Source organism: Echeneis naucrates, chromosome 6 (genome assembly GCF_900963305.1).
Source record: "Echeneis naucrates chromosome 6, fEcheNa1.1, whole genome shotgun sequence".
NCBI classification, from domain to species: Eukaryota; Metazoa; Chordata; class Actinopteri; order Carangiformes; family Echeneidae; genus Echeneis; species Echeneis naucrates.
Genome location: NC_042516.1, coordinates 22,077,515 through 22,100,461, shown reverse-complemented (window position 1 = coordinate 22,100,461; position 22,947 = coordinate 22,077,515). Strand labels below are relative to the sequence as shown.

Genomic DNA, 22,947 nt, shown 5'->3' with positions numbered 1-22,947 from the left:
TTTGTTCTTGACATTATTTCATTTTCTTCTCTGTGGCCAATTCCATTTCTAATACAAAATAGATCTAAAGAAATACCACACAGGGAGACGATTAAGTGAAGAAAAAGTCATCAAAAGTAATCTGAATCCAAATGAAATGACATTACGCTGCTTATTGCTCTTCCTCCTACTGCAGAGGAGAAAACCTGAGATTCATCCATATCTGCTACAGTGAAATTACCAAGCGGAGGTTAGTTTAATGCCTTTATAAGCACAAATTGTTGTTTCATCTTCATTTTCCTTTTTATTAGTCAGTTTTCTCTGAGAATGGCTGCGTATGCTAAACTAGGCTAACCACGGCCTGACTGCAGCTCTGTACTTCACACACAGAACAACGTTTATCTTTTCCTCTCGCTCTTGGAAAAAGAGCAAAATAAACCCCCCAACACTTGGAAAGTCTTAAAAGACAATGAAAAATCAGGACAATCAGGAGTTCATTAGCTGCCAAGAAACAACGCATTTAAATCTTCCCAGAGAACGGGGAGAAATTTTAAAAAGATGCTCGTCAGATTTGTTTTGATTTGAACGCCGACATTTCCAACCTGATTAGATGAGATGATGACATAAAGTGTGTGTGATTTTTGTTTACAGACTATCAGAGCCAAAAAAAAAAAAAAAAAAAAAAAGCGTCGGTCTGACCTAAAGGGACGAAGGCGGAGGATCAGTCATCTGATCGTAAACAGCCGAGGTTACGGCTTCTCCCGCTGTGGCTGCTGTTGTGTTAGTCTTTGTTTCTTGTCTCTAGTGAAGGCCCCCCCCAGCCCCCCCTTCTCTCTCTCCATGTTTGTTTGATACTGCCTCGGCCTCCCTCTGTCTGTGCGTAGCTAATAGCGCTGTCTCCCCCCTGTAATTTCAGCCGGTCAGGCCCAAAGACAGCAGAAGCTTAGTGTCCCCCCTCTCCTCTCCATCACCTTCCAGATTACAGGTAGGTGCTTTTAGTCATGCAGATAGCGAAGCCCCCCCCCTCCATTTTTTATCGGCATCCTTTCTCCTCTTCTCGGTCCTTCTGTCTTACGTCCTCATTCCTGTTTTGCTCTTGTTTTCCTTTCTTTTTCTCTTCATCTATTTGGTTTCCTTTCTTCCTTTCCTCTCCATATTTATTTTTGTTCTAATTTCCTCTTCTAACTTCTGTCCTTGTCTCCTTTCCTCTCTTCTTTCGTAGCTTCATTCCATCACTTCCCCTACAAAACAAAAGCGTCCACACCGATTTGCCCAACACGTTTCTGAAGGTTCTTACCACCACTGTGATGCTGCAGACTTGTGGCACAGAAGTAGAAACACAAATTTGTGTTTTCACCAAAGCTACACGCTCCGCTCTGCAGCACTTTATTCACAGTGTTCAGTGTTGTTGCCAAATCCAAGAAAAGGATGAGTATTACAACAAAGATCTGTTGTTCAGAAGAGTGGAAACTTTGAAGGGACTGGAGAAAAACTTTGTTCCCTTCACAAACATAATGTAGAAAGTGAGCCATGAGACATTTTCCACCACGGCAGACAGTAAGCCACATTCACACGAGGGATTTTTCCTTTTTTTTCTCTGCTGTCATTTCAGTACGCTGGAAAAATTTACTCACCGGGGAACAAACTATATAAAGAATTTTTTATTATTGTTATTATTTGTGTGCCTCTTCGTCACACAGAGACCTAAACTGTCATGGTCCCCAATTCTTCCCCTAATTATTCACAACTGGATTGATATTAAAATATTGAAGTCAGTGTAGTTCCCCAATAAGATGTGGATTAATAGTGGCTCAGCAAACTCTGTGTTTGACTCACAGTGTATTTATAAGGGGAATTAGCCATTTTGCATTTCAAAAGCTCCACTTACCTTCCCCAGTACATTTCTGAGGGAATTATTATTCAACCCTCATGACTATGTGAGGCTTTAAGCTGTTAGATGTCTTGTAGGAACAGTTTGGATACAGGAAGTAAAGTGCCTAAGGTTGAACATGTGAAGAAATTTTGTGTGTCTCTGTGTGTGTGCACGAATCACTAAGTATCCAATATAAAAAATGTGTTTGAAATTTATTTCTCACTCGCGTGTGTGTTTGTGTGTGTGTGTGTGTGTGGAGACCGCTCTGTCCTCACACTTTGTAGAGAAAAATGTTACACATGCCTCGAAGGGGCGTTTTTAACTTTCATGCCGCCGCTGACATCTTTTCTAAGACCAAGGGTCAGTTTTCACAAAGAGGAGCCTCCTTTTATGGAGATACCACAACAGATGGCACCAATTTACTAACCGTTCTCTTGTAGCATCAAATTAAAAAGAAACGGAGTGGTACACTAACAGGAGCTGATTGGAATAACTGAGCGTCATGAGCTGCTTACACAGGACGCGTCTTTTACAATCATTTTTTAAAATATGGCTCCAAACATCTGTTCTATCTTTGATTTTGATTTTCTGAGTTGAACTTTTCTGCTTTATTTTTCAGGGAAATTGAGTTATCGTAATCATTGGGATCTCATAACAAACTACCAAAGTGAATGTGTAGACTATAATCCTCCATTTTAGAGGCTAATTGGAAGCTTTGATATTTCTGCCTAACTAACATTAACAGCTGTTCACTTTGTAAACTTAACATTATTAAGGCGAGCTCAAACTTCCAAACCCTAATTGAGCATTTTTTTTTTTGCTACAGTGAGATATATTATATTTTAGCACCATGTCCAAGGCTGGCATTAAATGCTCTGTACTCATGTGTCTGTGAAGCGTTGTCTCCTGTCAACGTCTTCTCTTCTACTGATGCTAATGCTAACTGGTTAGCGTTGGTTTCCTACAGCCCGCTGCAGCCTCAGATCATCTCTGAAGACGGAGCATTGCTCGGTGTGTACATTACAAACTCTGGTCTCGTAAAACACGCTCGTGTAAAGTCACACTCACGATCATCATCAGGTTTTTCTACGTTTATGTTTTTATGCTGATTTGTACTAATTATGCTCCAGCTCTGACAGCGTTCCACGGAAAGACAGCATGTTTGTGCCGTAGCTGTAAAAGAGGCATAAAAGAATCTGCCTACTGCTTCCAAAGCTGAGTCTTTAACAGGTTATCATCATCGTACACTTTTTTTGTAAGCATTGAATAATAAATATCCAGATTTTAAGGTGCTGGTTGGTGTGTGTTATAAATTCAGACTATCACCTCGAAGGCCCATGCCACCACTCTTTTGCTGGAGGTTCTCTTCTCCTTGACTGTCCTCATATTTTCTTTGAATCTCATCTTTCTAGCATCAGATGAATAATAATGAAGGGAAAAAAAAGCCCACTGTACACACAGCTGGATCATACAGTAGAGTAGCATGCAAGATGTGCATGCATAAATGCATCAACTCTGTCATCCTCAGAAACTCTGCACATCAAATGGATTCATCGTGTCACAGTTCAGCACACAAATGTGACCTGCACAGTTTTCACAGAACTGTGTCTCTGCATTTTATTCCAACAATGTTCCCCAGTGGGAGTTCAGACAGACATCACACTTACCAGCTACATTATGGAAAGGGAAAATCAATGCCAAATGACACATCATGGAATAAGCTTGAGCCAGGACATCGTTGCTGCTCTCTCACACCTTCAGTGCTGCGTTGTTGGAGCTGTCTGGTCTCCAGCGAGAGTCGGAGGGCAGGACTCCACCGTGTTTTATGTCGCTAGAGCCGGCGCTGCACAAGATAATCACTGCTAATTTATCATCCTGACGTGCTACCAGGGAGGCGATAAACAAAACAAAGGGATAATGGTCTACTTCACAGACGAGCTTTGTTTTTGCTTTTTGCCCAACTGTAGCTCCCATCCTCTCTCTATAGGGATTTCAATGCCAAGAATAAAAGTAAAAAGCATTTTGCGTCCCTGGTTCCTGTTCATTGTAAGGATGGAAATAAGGACGAAATGAGACGGATCAAAGTAAACCGTGTTCATTTTATCTGCTGCTCATTTGGTTCTTCTCCTTCTTTCTCTGCGCAGCCTCCCGCCCGGTGGAGAACCAGCTCTGCGAGGGGACAGTCCCCAACAGGTCCCAGCTGTGCCACATCCCCTGCCCCATCGACTGTGAGGTGTCGCCGTGGGGCGCCTGGGGGCCGTGCACCTTTGAAAACTGCGATGATCAAGCTGGGAAGAAAGGTGCGAGCACGTACATGCAAATGGTTCATGTTTGAAATGTGGCACACAACACATTTCAAACAGTCATCCATTATTTATGCCACTTACCCGAGCGTGGTTGTTGAGCAGCTGGAGCTAATCCTGGCCGACACTGGATGAGGGCACGCCGTGGTCAGGTTACCCATCATCCACAGGGTTATTTCAATTATGATTTATCAGCGATTGTGTGACATCTCTTTAAAGGACCTACATTATATAAATATATATTATTAATGTGAAAGTACAACAGCTCTCAGTCCACAGAGAATTTTTCACAGTATTCAGAAACTGAACCTTAAAACCAGCCGTCAGGACTTCTGTGACTTTGTGATGTCACAACAAATCAGTTGCTCCCCTCAGCCACAAGCCAAGTCGAGTCCATCCAGACCCCGCGGCCCGTTCCTGGAGGATTTAGTTTCTCCAGGAATTTATGTGACATCTGCTGCCAACGAAGTAGTCAGCCAATCAGAGGAGAGACCCAGAGCCTCTCTTCTGATTGGCTTACCGAGCTGCTGTTGCTAGAGCTCCTCAGAAAAGCTGTGAAACCACAGCAAGATGGTTTTGGGTCATTAAAGCCACAGATATATCTTCTTATGGGTATCCACACTTCAGAGAAAACACAATATAAGGGACCTTTAAGATGGCAACTGCCGTTGCCTCGGGCCGGCTGTCATGTCTGACATGTTTCTCCAACCTGCGCTTTCCCCCTTTGGTCATATTCATTTTCTTAACAAAAAAATGAAAAATAAATAAGTAATAATAATTAAATATCCTTCCATCTCCTTTATCCTTCTAATGTTTTACTGACAGTTTTACTTTGTGATGAAAAAACAATCAGCACTTACTCAGTTCCTTTTTATTTACCATTATACCAAAGCATGCAATTTGATGTGGAAACAATGAAGTGATTATGCATATTTCAGTAACTTCCATTGTGGTAAACAAAACAACTTTGATTGTTCAGTGCAGGAAACGGGGATCAGGCTTCAGCCAGCAATATGTAGAATGTAACATTATTAGTTAGTCCGAAAGGATTTCTTATACCTGCGATCTTCATCATATTTTTTTTACTCTGCCTATAACCATAACACACATTTTCATGACGAGTTCAGGACTGAACATATCCAGTCATTGCAGGCCATCTTGTTAAAAATACATAAGGAACATATGTGTGAGTGATGGTTGGCGTCATAGAATAACATTTTCCTTGTAAAATATACATATCTGTTCTAACCGCAGCAGTCAGGTCAAGTCACAGTTATGGCAAAGTCAAATTTCATGCAGAATTAGACATAAATATAATGTAACGTGAGTGAAAGAGCAATTAAATGATCAGTGAAGCATAAAAAATAATTTGACTTCTGATTTCCACATGACTCAGTTCATCGGTTGTACGTGCGTCGTTTATCTGTGATGTTATTGGAAGTAAAATCTCACTGCAACAATATGGGCGTGGGTGAGACTTCCCAGTAGCCGGGAGCTCAGCCCATTTTTCCTCATATTTCTGTTCGTATTAATGAGTTTTCTGAACAAGTCAGCCATCAACCCATAGCAGGCTAATCACACCCATCTATCATCAGCGGTGCAAGAAATACATAGAACATTTACTTCAGAAAAAGTACCAATAAAACGGGTTGAAATTATTAATTACAAGTAAAAGTCCTGGGCACAAAATCCTGCAAACATATCTTCAACAATTCAAGAATGCAAAGTACAAATTCTATGTGTCTGATTTATTATTATATGACAGTATTAAACTTTAAATATGAATACATTAAAATGGAAACAGCCCTTCACAGTTTCAGCTGGAAGAGATGGAGCTTGTTCCAATTATTTTAGAAACATTTAGTCCGGCCATGGCCGACCTGAGAGTCACCATGAAGCCAAAGGACTGTGACATGGTAGAAAATAGAGAATTATTTATTTTATAGAAATGTGCATGATTCTTTTATTAAAGGTACCCTCAGATTTTAAGACACATTGGATAAGGGGACAGATGTTATATAAATCCATAATGTGTTCCGTCACTGGCTGTCACAGAAATGAGATAATGTGTTGTGTAAATATATTGTTAGTAGATTTGTCATAATTTTTTGAATGAGTGTGTTCATCTTCTTTTGCATGCTGCAGGATTTAAACTGAGGAAGCGACAAATCAGCAACGAGCCGACGGGAGGGCCCGGAAACTGCCCCCACCTGGTGGAAGCGGTGCCTTGCGACGAGCCCAGCTGTTACGACTGGCGGCTGGTCAGCCTGGATCAATGCGTTCCCGAGGACGAGAAGCCGTGCGGGCCTGGCAGCCAGCTCGCCCAGGTCCGCTGCGTCAACAGCAACGGTGAGCAGGCGATGGGACTCGCTGCAGAAGAGGCCTCGTGCCCAAACCGAGCGCTTCCATCGCGACCTAAAGAAGTCGTGTTCGTAGTCTGACCTTATCGAGCAGACTCCCCCTTTCTGTATTTACCCATCAATAGAGCGTGCTGCCGTGCTTTTGCTCTGCGTTTGGGAGGACGTGGAGGTTTGACCTTGTGTGAAAAATCCTGTTTTCAAAATGACCTCCACTGACCCCTCCAGCTCCGTACGTGAGCAGATTTCTGTGGCTGGACTCTCGGTTTGTTCTCTTCCTGGTAAGCCTGCTCGGTCCAGCATTGCCACCTCTCTCACGCCATCGCCCTCATTCCACTCTTCCTCTCTGTGCACGCACAATTAAACCTTACTCACACTAAATCAAATCAATCCTCTCCGGGTCTCCGGGTATCGGAGCACTTTGCCGCTCTTTGTTATTGTAAATCTTTAATATGAAGGCCGGGGGGTGGCTGAGATGCTCTTCAGTGTTTCCCTTTGCTTCCAGGGTTATGTACAGACGTTGGGTAAAATAAACTATGACAGATTATTCTCATTTATTTTTTTTTACATACCAGCATGTAAAGTTAGACAGAGGAATCTCATTGGCTTCCAAAAGTCCTCACTAAATCTTCACGTTCTGATCCAGAGCGATGACTGAGTTCGTGTTTTGCTCACTGCAGAGCGTGATTTGTCCTTCTAACATCGGCCACCATTCACAGCCGATGTGTCAGCTGCAGGGGATTCGGTGAGGTCGGTCCGGGGGATACTACCCCCCCCTCCCACCCCCCGTGCTGCAGGAGTAACAGAAACTCTGTGCTGTTCTTTCTCCCCCTGACTTTCCCTGATTGATCCCTCCCATGTTCACTCCCTCATCTGATGAAAATTGATTTGTTCTGTTTGGATTTTCAGCTCCGTTTCTTTACGCCTCAGATTTTTCACTGCAATGTCGGCGGTATATTTTCTGTGAGTATGTCCCAGTCATAAAAGCAAAGGCCACACAGCCCGGCCCCAGACAGCAGCCGAAGGTCGATACAAATGTTATTGAAACTGGCTATTGATATTCCCCATGCTGACTGCCAGCCCGTTTAGGCAGCGAGCGGTTTCTTCTGCGCATGGAGCTCGGTGGGTGTTCTGTTCATTCATGTTTTCTGTGCGGGGGTCTAAAAACTGCAGTGGTTCCTTGTCACTTCTTATTTCCATGCCTTCTCACTTCAGTCATGGTTGGTTCACCGCGTATCCGTCAAAGTGACATCTTAATGCAAAGTCAGGCCTGGCCTGACTTTTGAAGCTCAGGAGAATCTCCACCGCTTCAATTCGGCACCGCCATTGAGAGATTTCCATTTTTCTTGGGTGTGTGCATCACTTTGAGCATAAAAATATCCTCTGCTTGGTTCACAGCAGCACATGAGGCAACATGGATGGAATATGTGGGTTAATATCATTCACATGTGGTTGGTTCAGAGAGGTTATTAATAAAACATGAACAGTAGAGTGAAAGAAGTGTGGCTCCCATGTGGGTTTGCTCTTTGAATGTTCAGTGCCACTTTAATATGGAGTCAAAAGTACATCGGGATGAATATTCTACAGTTAATCCACAAAAAAGGCTCATAATAATCAGCTGTCAACATTCATATAAGAAACACAACGGAAATGTTTTTTATTATTTCTCTGCCGAAACACATCTCTGGTAAATCCAGGAACATTGGATCAATCCAGAAACATTCAACATTTCTCTGCTGTTGCCTATTTGCTCTGTTTATTGTATTTATGTGGGATGCTTAACAGATTCAGCCTGTGATGAAATATTTGGTCTATTTATCATTCCTCTGCTGCTTCAGGTAATCAAAGGTTTACTTTATGAGAGCGGAGAGCAGCTGTACAGCCTGGTGAATCTAAAGGACAACAAAAAGAACTCCTCCCTTCTCTGCTATCCATCAAATTATATTTGTATCCACCAGAAATCTCTAACTAAAATGGCAGTAATTTCCAACAATCCTTGGTCAAAGATTGCTCTTCAAAAAGGTTGCTTTGCCTAAAATAAGCAAAAGTGCAGATACAGTGATTTTTAAAAAGACTAGATCAGTATCAGGAGGAGATTAATCATCAAGAGCTGACGGAAGAAGCCAATATTGAAGCGACTGTCGTTCCTCAAATGACCATTTAGGGCTGGATCAAAAAGCAAGATAGCTCCCAGAGACCCCCGTGTTGTCCGACTACGCAGAAATAAAGTCTGGTTCAAATACAACCGTTAATTTCCTCCTTCGTGACAACTGAATGATTATATTAAAGTCTGTGGTTCAAATGTAGAAAATACTTGTCTTTCTACAGTATTCAGCTTTTTGCTGTTTGAATGTTTACAAGTCACATCTGTTCATATTTTCCTGTGAAATTTTGTGGAGTGTAATGGGAAAATGGGGAAATATGAATAAACGAGTAAACAACAGGTGCAGCCCGGAGATGACTCGGTAAAGGAGTAAATCTGTTTTTTTCTCAGAATCCCTGCAACTTGTTGTTTACGAGGCAGCAGGTATTATACACGTATCGTATGTTTCGAATCTGCGCTTTCGTGTCTGCAGATTTCCATCTAGTTTGTAAACCAGACACATGCGAGCGAAGAATGCCAAGTCGGTGCTTGTTGCCAGTTTGGAGAATATCCCTCCTAAGTTGTGTCGGGAAGAACAGACGTCTTAAGAAAACAAGCACGTCTCTGCAATTTGAAATGGGCTGTGTGCTTGACATTGTGCTATCAATTAAGACACACAGCTGTTCATTTTCTCAGCTGCTCCTGTCGTCTCTGTGCTGAAGTGCAGTTTGAGGGGGATAATTTGATTCTTCCAGTGAATCTTTAAGCCTTTCAATGCGTTCTCATGGCCCAAGTTTGAGTGAACTTTTATCACACAGGAAAAAAAGGATCTTCTACTGTCTCACAAATGGCTCCCTCCTCCTCCTGTCCGTATTTTCACAAAAGATATTAAGGACACAGTTTTAGACCCCATGCTTTAATTTGGTTAAATAGACCAATATAAAAATAAAGAAAGCATCACGTGTCACTTTTAAACTTTATGCAGCAGCTCAGTAATAAACGAACGTCATAATATATTATAATAATAATAATCAGCATTTATGAAACATTCAGGTGTGAGCGCTCATAAAAAGGTGATATATATCATAACGTATAACTTATTAAGAGTATCTGTACAGCACCTCTAATAGAAGAACAAATTCAGTGTAATGACCAAAAGCCATTAGTCTTTCCCCATTTTCTGAGTAAAACTCAGTTTAATAATACTTGATAGCCGTTCCCACGGTGTCCTAATGTCCACTGTTACTTTCTTATTACCAAGTTATGTAACAAATGACATCAAATCTGAATTCTATCTACTGACCATGACTGGTTGTACACAAGAAGTCAGATTGTGTTGAAGTCTATGGGAAAATGGCCACACTTCTCACTAAAGGATGTCCTCTGCTGCGTCAGAACGCACATCTGCCCGACAATCAGGATCAAGTGCAGAGAATTTACAGACCAAAGAGTGTTTTTGTTTTTTCTTCCTCTCTGCAGGAGAGGGGGTGGACAGAAACCTCTGCTCGTCCTCCCCGGCTCCGGAGCCCGTACCTTGCGAGGTGCCTTGCTCAAGAGACTGCGTGCTGAGCGACTGGACCCCCTGGTCCACTTGCTCCCAGACCTGCTCCAGCAAGACCATCGAGGGGAAGCAGATGAGGACCAGATCCATCCTGGCTTACAACGCCGGGGAAGGTGAGCCCCGACCTATCAGTCCTCTGCTCCATCACGTATGGAAATACATGCAGATGAGGGCTGGATATTGGCTTAGTCATGGCCTTTCAAGTCTGCCTCTGCTGTCACTCACTGGATGTCTGGATTTCACACTTGTCTGCATGTGCATTTGTCCTTATCTCAAACAGTCTGCTTATCTGTCCTGGTGATTATTTCTGTTGGTCTGTCTCCTCGCCTGACACACTTTTTTTTTCTTTTTTAATCTCCGAAGATCATTTCTTTGCATATGCTTGTTCCTTCTGGTTTGAATTTATGTGCGTGTGTGTCTTTCTTTTTGTTGCCATGTCACCCAATATATTCCTGTGTCTTATCTGGGTTTTGTGTTTTCCCCTCAGTCACTGCCATGGTGGTAGCCTGGATCACAGTGATGGAGGGTAACATCTGTAGTTAGCTGGTAGCCGTCTGTTTCCAACCTCTTCTCATGTGTCTACTAGTCATAAAAAAAAAAAAGGTGTTGTTCGATCTGAAAACTATTCAACATTGTGGTAACAGCTTTAGGTTACTCGACCAGTCGAGTCGAGGAGTTCTGGCCGTGTGTGAAATAGCCTGATTGTCTGAGCAGTTTCCTGATATTCAGCAGTAGTATTAGATCTTGTACTGAATATCTCTGCTGCCACATTAACATATCCAACATCTCTGTTTATCAAAGGTCTTTCACGGGTGCCGAAGTTTCCAGAACTTCTTGGTAAATCTTTGACTGTAGCAGTTGTACTTGAAGTAGCTGTAGAAAGGAAAGTAGAAAGAAATAGAAAAGTAGAACTGTATTCAAGTATGTTCTTGCGCCTATTCAGTCACATTTTTATGAGCACACGTACTCAGCAACAATACCTGAAGAGAAGCTTTGTCTCTCCATAACAGGTTCCCCCTGCAAAATAGATTATCTGATTAGATTTTGAGCTTCATGGCAGATTTAGCAGCTGCTGTTTTGCATATTAACGAGGAAATGAAATTGTTGAAACTTCAGGAACTCGAAGCTTTAAGGTACAGGCTTCATGTTAATATGCAACTAACAATATTTCAACTCCAAATCATGCACAAATGTATACGTTAATAAGCCTAATTAATGACCTGTTTAGCATAACTGCTTATACTGAATCGCATGCTGATGATGATGAGATTTTATGAAGCCCAAGTGCTTCGTACTATTTGACATTCATCATTTAAGTCATATTCAAAATGCATCCTAAGTGGCTCCATCTCCAGTAAAATGTCATCCATCCTGCAAATGTGGATATGTTTATGGGACTCTCACACACATGGACTTTTAAAAGTAATCAAATGCAAAACCACCTGCTTCCATTTTAAACTCAAAAAAAGGTTATAAAACTCCGAGCTACCAGAAAACACAGATGGTCATTTCTGAGTAATGAAATGTAGCTGGAATTTCAAATGTAATAACGTTGAATCAAAAGATTTTCTTCTATAGGACCCGGTGACTGTTTCAGCGCTGACTGCCACTGGTTGGCTGAAAATAAGTTCCAAATGTTGTTTATTATCCCATCAAGCTGTTGCTGTTCCGCCACTCTTCCCATTTTCCCCTTTGTATAAGACACAGTCATCCCCAGTAAGCACCAGGTAGACTGATTCAGGCCCATCTGTGTGCACGCCACCACTCCTTACGGCGCTGGCTTCCTGTCAACTACGGCAGGAAATACAGGCGGAGAGTGCTGCAACGCCTCTCAATCTCTGCTGAAAGCCTTAAGTGTCGGCAATTACTCTTAATAGTAGAAGGCTCTTTCAGTCCATCGACCCAACGACTGACTGACTGACTAACTGTCTGTCTGCTTCAGAGGCGAAATCGGACGGAAATGAGGATTGTAAAGGAAACAATAGATGTTTGTGCTGGCAGATCAAATGAAATCTGACCTGAACATTAAAAGTCTCCAGAAAACCCAAATCTCTCATTAGAGCTTGAATTGCAGCATATGAAAGCACTTATATATCTATATTATAGTTTTACTTTAGTGTTTAATGAAGAAGATAAAACAGCTTCTCAAAGAGTTTCCTGTTTTAGTCAACAATTTACAACTTTGAATAAACGTGAATTTCTCTGTCAAATAGAACAGAACAGAATGAACAACATGAACACGAATGAAAACAAATGTTTCCTTTTTGGTATATTTTCGAGGCGGAAAACAACTGACGTGTGCAACGACAGGTAAAAACTGCTTTAGATAAACATTTCAGAGAGACAAAAGGGGGAAAAGAGTTCATCGGTATTTATACTGCTGTTTTTCTTGGGTTTAAATTGATTTCTTAGCAGCACCTCGAGATTATCGAGCATGTGTCAACTTCACACCTCCAAACATTTCCAGGATTATCCTCATCAGAGCTTTCGGGGAACAATGGCTTCCAATACACTCAAAACAAGCACCTTTTAATCCCAGAGACACGGGGCAACATACAAAGGGGATTATGCAAAGAGCGAAAAAGTGAACATCATAAATATACACATGGACGTTAAAGCTAATGATCGAATAAAACAGAAGATCGGGCACAATGACTGCATCAGAGATCAAGAGGCAGCTGCATATAAATGAATCAACCCCGGCCCTCGGTGTCAAATCATCCCCCGGGATACAAACTTGCATCTCTTGAAACTTCAAACTGGCTCTTTTATTGTTTCGTCTCAAAGATATTTTTTCAACATTCCCCGTGTCATTGTTCATAAGAATGATATTTTTTCCGGTTTAATTTGATGTGAAAGTTGAAAATCTGTGCGTTTATATTTTCATCAAGCTGCCGCTGAATTTAAACACTCAGAGACTTAGAAACAATTTATGGTTAGTTTCCACTTATGTTAATACAGTCCCGGTGCGCGCTGTCAAACGCACCTATTAGCATTTTGTTCTGCGCTGTCGACTTGCATATACGAGTGAAAAGCTGTTGAAGGTGTCACTTAAACAATCGAACTCCAGGAAACTCTCACTATAAAGGTGCTCTCATGTGTGGGAGTGCAGGTTATATTCAGTAAGTTTCACTGATCCGGAGAGTTTCAGGGAGAGAAATAGGTTAACAGCTATTGTCAGACAGGTGGTGCTGGATTTAACAGAGCTCCTTACTGGAGGGAAAAATGTGCTTAAGCCCCAAGTCTGAGCAGCAGGTAGCTCCAGACAGCATAACTCCAGACTGGACTCGAGAAAGAAGACAGCTCGAAGCAAACTAACTTTTTATCTCCTCACAAGGTTAAATAAACCCGACGTCGGTGTAAATCAGGTTTTGTTCACTAAACCTTCCTGTTTGCACCGGTTTTGGTCTCCACCACTCTTCTGGCCAGTCGTGATGAAGTACTGATGAATGTTTTGGTTTTGGTTTCTGCATGAGAAAAACTCATCCTGTGGTCGTCTGGTTCTCAGGTGGCGCCCTCTGCCCGAACAGCAGCGCCCTCCAGGAGGTCCGCAACTGCAACGAGCACGCCTGCACGGTGTACCACTGGCAGACGGGGCCGTGGGGCCCCTGCACCGAAGACCCCTCCACCTCCTCGCTCAACACCTCCACCAGCGTCCGCACCGGCGCCAACGGTCCGGGCCCCTGCTCCATGGGAATGCAGACCCGCAAAGTGATCTGCGTGCGGGTCAACGTGGGACAGGTGCCGCCTAAGAAGTGAGCTGATTTCGATCTCACTTTCGAACAGCCGTGTCGCTGCCATAGATTTGTGTGCAGTTAGCGTTTTCCCCGCAGCAGTGAATTGTTCAAATTGCTCACCTTTTTAGATGGAAAATCCGCTCTCTTTGAGCACTACTTCCCGATCATGTGTCATCGAGATCCAAAGGCAGGCACGCTTTAATTTCAGAGAGATTTCCAAAACTGCCGATTTTAGCAATTTAGACACTTTCATCAGAAATGGGAGAAAGTAATCTGTCGAATGTTGAGGTGAGATTCAATGAAGAGGAGACAGAATGAGCTTTAGCAGATTTTTCATTAGTGAATCATTTTTTTAAGGATGAACACAGAAAAATTTGAATTTAAGAAGGCCTTCTCACGATGCCAGGTCAAACAGACATCTGAAAACATTTCAAAGCAGTTCACAGAAGTATTTTTGCTTGTTTGTCTATCTGGAACAACATCAGCAGTAAGCTGCTCATGGTGAGACTGAATGGTACGTGGAGAGGTGTGTTTCTGACATTGAGAGCGAGACTAAAGGAAGAGTCAAGAAGTGAGAGACAGATGAGAGGCAAACTTACAGCAGGAGACTAAAGCTAGTCGGAGGAAAAGGAACAAGCTGAGCAGACTCTACGTGAAGTTACCTCCCAGTTCATATCTCCCCCATGCAGGCGACCACAGATAAGTAATCTCTCCGTCCCTGTAAGCCTAATTAACCCTGCCATTTTGGGCTCTGGTAATTTCTCATTGATGATAATGACAGTAATTAAATGGGATTGATACTTTAACGCAGTTGAGAGACAAGATGTTTGCGGAGAGCTCTGAAGACCTCACTGCATGAGGCGGATTGGAAACCCACTGTCAGGCTTGCTTTGACATCCGCTGCAAAGTTCAGCTCTCATCTGGTGTCACTTATGCTTGACTGATTAACTCCACAACACGAGATAAAGGAGCAGGTCTGCTCGTGTCATGTTCTGTACAAACGACAGCCAGAGTAGACAGATTCCTGAAAAATAAGGCCGTGTATGTTCTCCTTTGGTGATGTGTGCCTGTTTAGTCACTGGCATCAGCCCCCCCCCTTCCAGGCCCAGTTATCAGTGAGGAGAGCATGGGAACATAAATTATTTAAAGAGTTCGGAGTGCGTTGTGTACAAGGGGAGCGTGATTCACAGAGAACACTGCGGGATGAAATGAAGATTAATGTCCAGTTCAGTGGTGGCTGCTTCATCGGCTGACCCAGCCACAGCAGCTGCACTTACTGGGTTGCAGAATAAAGGTCGAAGTCCAGCGTGGCTCTTATTATACTTTTTAAACAGAGCAGAGGCAAACACGAGCTCAGTGGGCCGGAGAAAAGCTCAGGCGGCTCGAGTAATGAGGGGGGGGGGGGGGGGGAGAAGAGGTTTCAGTCGATTTGCCTCTATTATCTTTTGTTTTTTCTGATATATAACTACATGTAACGTGGAGAGATGTTCGTTTTCTGAAGAATCACAGATGCCGCGTGATGGTTCAGATCTCTCTAAGTCGTGCAGCACAGAGATGAAACCGAAACATGGCTGCTCTCTGAAGACTCACAGCGTGTCTAGTTTATTTAAAGTCAACTTTATTTCTAGAGCGCATTTAAATCCAAAGAGCAATTAACGTGCGTACATACTATAGATTTATAGAATTAAATATTATCAGGAAACAACTATTACAAGAAAATATCAGGAGGAAAGACCAAATATAGATATTTAACGAAGTGAAATGTTCAAAAGCTTAAAAAGGCCAGTGAATAAAAGCACAGATTTAAAAATACAGCTAGTGGGAGGACATTTGATCTCAAATGGCAACTGGGTCCATTGTTTTGGAGCCACAACTGCAAAAGCTCTTTTAACTTTTAGTTTTAGATGTGACTCTGAGGTACATTAGGCAGCCAGTGAATATTTTACTCCCAAAGTTTATGTATTGGAAACAGGAAAGACGGTCAAATTTAAAGGCGTGAGAAACTCTCCCAGGTCAGAGCATCTCCAAAACCGCTCAAGCTCAAGCTGGTGAAGAAGTTCATGCTGGTTTTGACTGAAAGGTATCAGAACACACGGGTCATGAATGTGTTTATGGCCACTCCGGTGATGTGCATTTACCTCTGTGTATCTCATGTTGCTGTTATTTGGCCGGGTTTTGTGCTGCTGCTGCTGTTGTTGTTGTTGTTGTTGTTATTTTTATTTTTGCTTGCAATGGATGAATCAGTGTGACGCTGCTGTGGTAACGCAAATCAAAACAGTCTGTTAGACCAAACGGCACAAATAGTCAGGCTATCAGAGCGCGTGTAAACAAATCCCCACTTTCCAAACCACTTATTTAAAGTGAAAACTGCAGACTGTCGTCCCAGCTGTTCATCAGAAACATCAGATTTGTTTTGATTGCACCGTTGCAATTGGTCTCTGTCCAGATATTCATGATTCCCAGAGGATGAATCCTTCTGACGGTTTTTTATCTTGTGCAGAAGGCAGGTGAAGGTGAAATATCTCCATGCTGACCACATCGAATAGGAAAGCAAATACTGTTGGGTCATCGAAATCAGACAGTTCATCCTGTGACCCTTCCTTTATCGCCACCAGCAGTTTGACGTTTGGAGCGAAATGTCTCAATAGCTTTTGGATGGATTGCCCTAAAAATGAATACAGACACTTGTGTCGTGTTGCATTTATTCAATTAAAAATCTCAATTTGTTCTTTATAACCAGATAACAGCAGACGGGCTGGCAGGTCGTCTGCTGCTGACTTTTTCAGTTTTCACTTCAATCCCACAAACCCAGCTTGTGTCGCCGTCGGGCATCCGGTGGAAAAACTGTGTCAGATCAAAAATCTGGATGGTGGGGGCGACCTGATAGCAGAGCGGTCAGGGCGCATATAAGCACAAACCCCCTCTCCGTTTGAGTCCCAGCCAACTGGATCCTTTCCTTCGTGTCATTCCCATCACCTGTCTGTTTACACTCGTCGTATCAAATAACAACAGACAAAAAAAAACATTGTGAGTATGTTAAATGCTAACGTTAGCATTCACAGTGCAGGGGGCCATCTGCAGCCGTCGCCAACCAGTGTGAGCCTCAGAGCACCTTCGCTTTATTTTGGGGAATAAAACACGGTGTGCTAGAGAAGAGCTGTGCCAAGTATTTTCATTTTGATGAATATTTTTAGGAGAAGAAGAAGTGTGCTACCTTTTGAAGAGGCAAGGACACACTGGAAGACATTCAGAAGTCAGTGTATCAACACAACCTCTTGACATTACCAGGTTTAATCCTTCCTGAGGGTTTTTTTTTTCTCCCACACAGACACACAAATATATAAATAAATATGAAAAGTTAGCAGTGTCCTCAGGTTGTCCTGTCTGGACTTAGAGAGAAGAAAATGTGTTGCATCGAGCAATTTGGGCATGTTGCTTCAGCAGTTCAGCCAGAATAGAGAACTGTCCCTTGGATTTTTAACTTTCACAACAGTTTGCTGAATGAAAGTCTTTACGGTGATTTAAGGATGAGACGCCTGCATTTACACAACTGGAACACTGGAATGCACTGGAAGCATATTTAAATTGTTCTGTAGAATGGTCCAACTGGTTCGCCAGTCAGCCAGCTTAAATTGTACAGGCCGGGGGACAAAAGGCTTTCTCAGTCTGTGTGTGGAGCCGGACGGGGATGGCTGAATAAACTCCTGCCAGGTGAATCTGCGGCGCGCAGAGTGGTGGCTGTGGTCCAAGCTGGCGAGCAGTTTATCTGGTGGCTCTGTCAGGAGGGCCAGCCATGTGGCGTCCTTTCTCTCATCGCTGCATAGATTAGAAAGGCTGGTGAAGCGTTCGGAGTCGTCTCTCGCTAAAGAGCCCATTGATGCTAATAGAGCTCTCCCGTCCAGGTCACCTTGTCCTCGACGACCTTATCTTCAACCACACCAGGTAGGCGTGGACGTTAACAGACAAAGGAAGGTTGTGCGTTTCACTGTTTTGGGCACAGAAAAAAAAAGCTCATCTGTCTTGAGCGCCTCAGTTTCTGTCCGCCTTGAGGCAAAAACAGAGACTGGCAGATTCTGAGTCTGTCAAACATAAATGTCTCAAAGACTCAGAAGCCTTCTCACCTCCATTCATGGACCAGTGGTACTGTCCGGGCTGCTGAAGACGCTGCTCTTATTCTGCCACTACTCAACCTCGGCTTCACCTCACTGTCTGCTATTATATCCTTTTGGAGGCACTCTGACAGCTGCAACCCCTTCAAAGATATTTGTTCTCTGAGTCTTGAGGTGGAGGTGGATTTTCATCAGGCCGCAGTCATTGGCAGGGGCCCAGTAACTGGCTGTGAGCCAGCACAACAGGAAAAAAGGTCTCTGGGTGTAGAACATAGCTCTTTTATTGTAGCGGTGAACACATAAAAGTGTTGTGGTTGTTGCCCAGAGCTCTCTCTCACACACACACACACACACACACAAAAAATCCCCTCACCCCTTCAATGACTTTGACACTTCAATTCACAAGGACAAACGTGGCCACCAAGATGGGTCCTATTAGGTTGATTGCCAATTAGCTGCGTTTGTTAGAACTCTTTTATAGCAGACAATCAGCACTTTGATAAGCATGTTTTCAAAGCAACATGAGACCGTTAAAGGAGCTGGAGGAGCACCAAAACCAGAACACGTTTCATATGTTGACAGGAACATTTTTAGAAAATATAAGGGCCACATGCACTGAACACAGACTGCAGTGAATCAAAAGTCAACAGTAATGAAGGACTGGGTGGATTGAAAATATATTTTATTGGTATCCAGTTTAACAAGACTGTCTTTGTAATAAAGCCGGTATCAGGAGAACAGTCACGCTGCCCTTTCGTCTCTCTCCAGGAGATTTAACAACCGTTCATGCTTGGCCTCAGGTGACTCCCAGCTACCATTGTTACAAAAGAACCAAGTGCTATCTGCTTCTTTCATTACGACTCTGCAGAAGTTACATTGGTCTCCCCTTCTGTCAGAACTGATTAAGTCCACTCGCCCCAAATCCAAAATTTCCTGGATGGCCATGACCTGGTTGAGAATCTGAACAGTCTTAAATGAAGCCGCTGAAGCCAGTGAGGACGTCAAAAACACTGCTGAGGTGAAACAAGTTTTATTTCATTTGTGGGAGTTGTTAGTTCGATAGCACAGTTTGTAGCAGTTATGTAGTTTTGTAAAACGTCTCTGAAGTGTGTTTGATTTGGTCTCACCCTGTAAATTTGACAGACCGCAATGGCAAATGTCCCAGACTCAGCTGTGTTAAAAACCATCTGGATGGAGCTGATGCTCACTTCGTTTACACCTCACATTCAGCACTTTGATGAGTAACCTTTTATTTAAAAAAAAGCATCAAAAGATGCCAAATCGTGTTCATAACTCACATGTACGTGAAGGGAAATGGTCCAAAAACTGACAAGCTGCATTGTTAAAGATGAAGAGTTGACAGTAACCAGCAGGGATGTTTAAGTAGACTAACACACACATTTGTTGTCACATTTTACTTCCAAAATATCTTTCATATATCTCTGAAAACCACAACACACAACAAAGCAGTTCCAACTTTATAGGTTTTCTGTCTTCGTCTTCACATCTGAGCCTTTTCGATGAGCAAATGAATGTGTGAATAAAAGGAAAATTTGGCCCTTGTTTTGTATTGAATGTTGGTGTTGTCCCGGGAAGAGTCCGGTATTTATGGGCTAACGGGGCGCAGCTCTGCCTCTACTGTTTGAACAAGATGAGAAATCTTTTGAAAATAACTTTTTTTTGGGGGGTGGAATCTAGAGCAGAAACAAGTTGAATTTAAACACAGGATCAGGATCAGACAGTGGCATCAGCTTCAATTCATCGTTACAGCATCTGAGCATCGGTAAATTCATCACCTCAAAGTGGACAGCCCGTGTTAGCACCAACAAAGTGGATTATTTTTGGATTGCTTCCGTTTTTCTGATGTCTTTGTAGGTAAATTGGAAGAGACTGAGGACACATCATCCAAACAATGTTCGTACAAAAGACAAAGAACCAAATCAGGTTTTAATGAACGGACGGTTACTCAGAATTCACTTTCATGCCTATTTGGAGGAAACGCAGCTCAGACCCAACAAGGATTTGTGGATTTGAAAGATTTATCTGAAGAAATTAGGAAACATGAGTGTAAAACAAGTCACATTGGAGATTGAGTGAAGCGTTCACTGTTGGGTAGTTAATAGTTCATATTTTCTTGATGTGGAGTGTTGGTACGTCTGATGTGATGCCTTTCCTGGTCAAGCGTCAACTATTAATGAGTGTAATCCAAAAAAAACAGCTGAGGCAATTATCCCACTTGTTGATTGGCATATAAAAATGACTCGGCCTCTGTTATGATTTCACTTGTGAGGCTTCCTTCTCCCCTTTGGTAATGAGCTGAATGGGTTTTTTTTTTTTTTTTGGGGGGGGGGGGGGGCGCCTGTTGGATGGACAGAACAAGCAGCCTGAGAGGCATTTTTTAAGGAGCCAAGTTCCAAGAGAATAATCAGCAGATTCGCCGAGAAAGTTTAATAAGTCACATAAAGCTGTGTCCTCCTTCAAAGGATATTCCCCCGTTCGGCGTGCTGACGATGGCAGCCGAGAGCGCCGTCTTCAAAGATTCCCATGGGTGTCAAGCCGGGCTGAGCTCCGGTAGGCCGCAGCACATCATTTATCATCGTCATCACACCATCCACTGATCCTCACCGCCCGCTATGAAGGCATCGGAATTCATTACGTCCCTCCAACTCATTTATTCTGGCTTTTCTTTCAGTTTGGCAGCCGTCTGTAGACGTGTGAAGGTTGTGGTCTTTCTTTCATGAACGTGTTTGATAGCTCGTATTGACCCAGTGGACTCGACACACCTTAACGAATTTAAAGAATGACGGCTGAAGCCTCTCCGGTCTCCTGACCATCTGTTGCTCCCGGAGGCAGTATCTCCCATCCCCGCTTCACACTAGTTTTTTTGTTTGTTTGTTTTTTTTTTCCCCTGTCCTGCATGTCTTCATCTGGCACAATCTAACCGGCAGGTATTCTTGATCAGAGCACCCATGGGACCCCGACAGAACAAACAAACATGGCCGCCTCCACCCTTCCTATGCAGATGTGCCCCGTCTCGTTCACAGATGGATCTGAGCTGTCTTCCTCTGGCAGCCTCAGGCAGTGAACCTCACAGAGTGCATGTCACACTCACACACACGCGCACGCATTAACACGGACTGTCGAAGCGCAATAGAAACAAAGAGAAATACGTCAGCGCCTCGGGGTCAGGCTGCTATCATCATATCGAGGAACTTGCTGTGGTGTGAGGGAAAAACAACAACGCCTGCTTATTGATTCTGACAGTCTGCGTGCTGAACGGCACCAAGTGTGTGTTTGTATAATCACATTGATGCTACGGAATCTGTGAGAAAGGAAACTGAATGATTCATGCTGATGCTGTTCGGCAGGAGCTGTATTAAGCCCAGTCAATCATCTCCCCTCCGTGTTCTCTAATGGAGGCCATGTTTGCTCCTTGTCTTTGGCGATGATAGACACGACAGCTGAGGGGCCTGAGACGGAGGCCAAAGACACCACCGAACGGGTCCTTGAAGAACTGCAGCTGCTTTATGCTAAATTAGACAAATGATGTTCTTGTTTTGTAGTCTGTAATTTTAATAATGAAATTAATTAGGCCTTATCTTTTCCCACCAGACCGTTCGTTTCTGTTCTCGTGCGCACGCTCTCTTAAAACTACTGACAGTTCTTTGCTTTGAATTTCTTCTCTTCATTCTGCTCAACCATCTGCCTGATTGTTGTTTTTCTGGGAAAAAACAAAACAGCATTCCGTTGAGCAGATTACCGAGATCCACTAATAGCAGCGAGGAAGACACCAGTATTAGCCGGGCTGCTCGTCTTAATGTCGCGCTTTGGGAAGAGCTGCAAGCGTCTTTACAATACATGACATTTAAAGATCATTATGAGATTGTGACACTGACTGGAACCAGTGACTCAGTCATACACACACCATTTGTGTGTGTGTGTTTGGGGGGGGGGACACATTCAACAGTGATAAACACACAAATGGTGGTAGGATAAAGAACGCCGTGCTTCCGTGCAAATAAATGTTCTTTTCTTCAAACCAACAATAAAAACAATGTGACGGGGGGTGAGGGGGGGGGACTGACAGCTTTAAATAATACAAACAAAAAATACAGCAGCAGAAACAGCAACTTGAAAAAGAAAATACACAAAAAAGCAGAATGCATAAATGACAATGCAGCATTAGAGCGAGCTTTCACACCCCCGTGGACGCTCTTTCAGCCAAGCATTGTGCTGGAAGTGTTCGGGCTGGTGTTGTGCTCCTGCCAGCAAACATTGCCTCTTTCTCTCCCTGAAAACTGGGATTTAATTGGATTTTAATCATTGAAATCTGGATAATACCCATCATTAGTGGGACTACAATGTAATTAGACTAAAAGAGGAGCGTCTCTGAAACCTGCTATGAGTCGACTCGTCCTCTGTGCAGAGCAGTTAAAACTCACCGGTTGGTTACAAAGGGGAGGATACGATTGGCTGCTGCTCTCAGTGAGACGGTGACAGGAAATGAGGAGAAAATCACCCAATTCTGTTCCCACTATTAGAATCAGAATGGAGCCTGAGAGGGAGGCAGCCCGTGTTGGCTGAAAATCGCTGAAGCTCGGGACTTTTCTGGGCTGAAGCAGGTTCGGTTGTGTCATTTTATTTCCACCTTGCAGCGAAAAGAGCCATCCCTCTCACACACACAAATCGAACGCAGCACAGACAACGCACCAGTGATAATTAAACACTGGATGAGTGTTGAAACTTATTTACATGAGTGATGGCTGCTGGGACTGAAGTTCCTCTGCTCAGAAGCGTTACGCTCTATCAGGAGTAGACGGAGGAACACAATTGTTTTTTTTTTTCCTGCTCTTTAAAGGCATGTGTCCAAAGCATGACGCCAGAGACAAACACAAAGTCAATCTAACCAAAACCACAATAGAAGAAAGCCATCACGGTCTCCGAC

General features: G+C 43.2%; 1 protein-coding gene across 1 annotated transcript in view; it reads left to right on the top strand.

Annotated features, from left to right (window-relative positions):
• The window catches only part of thsd7ab (thrombospondin, type I, domain containing 7Ab), a 116,735-nt gene that overhangs the window by 51,614 nt on the left and 42,174 nt on the right, over window positions 1-22,947 (top strand). Inside the window, exons 5-11 of the mRNA XM_029503836.1 lie at window positions 896-964; window positions 3,997-4,152; window positions 6,301-6,504; window positions 10,075-10,269; window positions 10,644-10,682; window positions 10,958-10,993; window positions 13,665-13,911. Of these exons, the coding sequence (XP_029359696.1) occupies window positions 896-964; window positions 3,997-4,152; window positions 6,301-6,504; window positions 10,075-10,269; window positions 10,644-10,682; window positions 10,958-10,993; window positions 13,665-13,911 (946 nt within the window). The remainder of the gene's footprint in view (window positions 1-895; window positions 965-3,996; window positions 4,153-6,300; window positions 6,505-10,074; window positions 10,270-10,643; window positions 10,683-10,957; window positions 10,994-13,664; window positions 13,912-22,947) is intronic.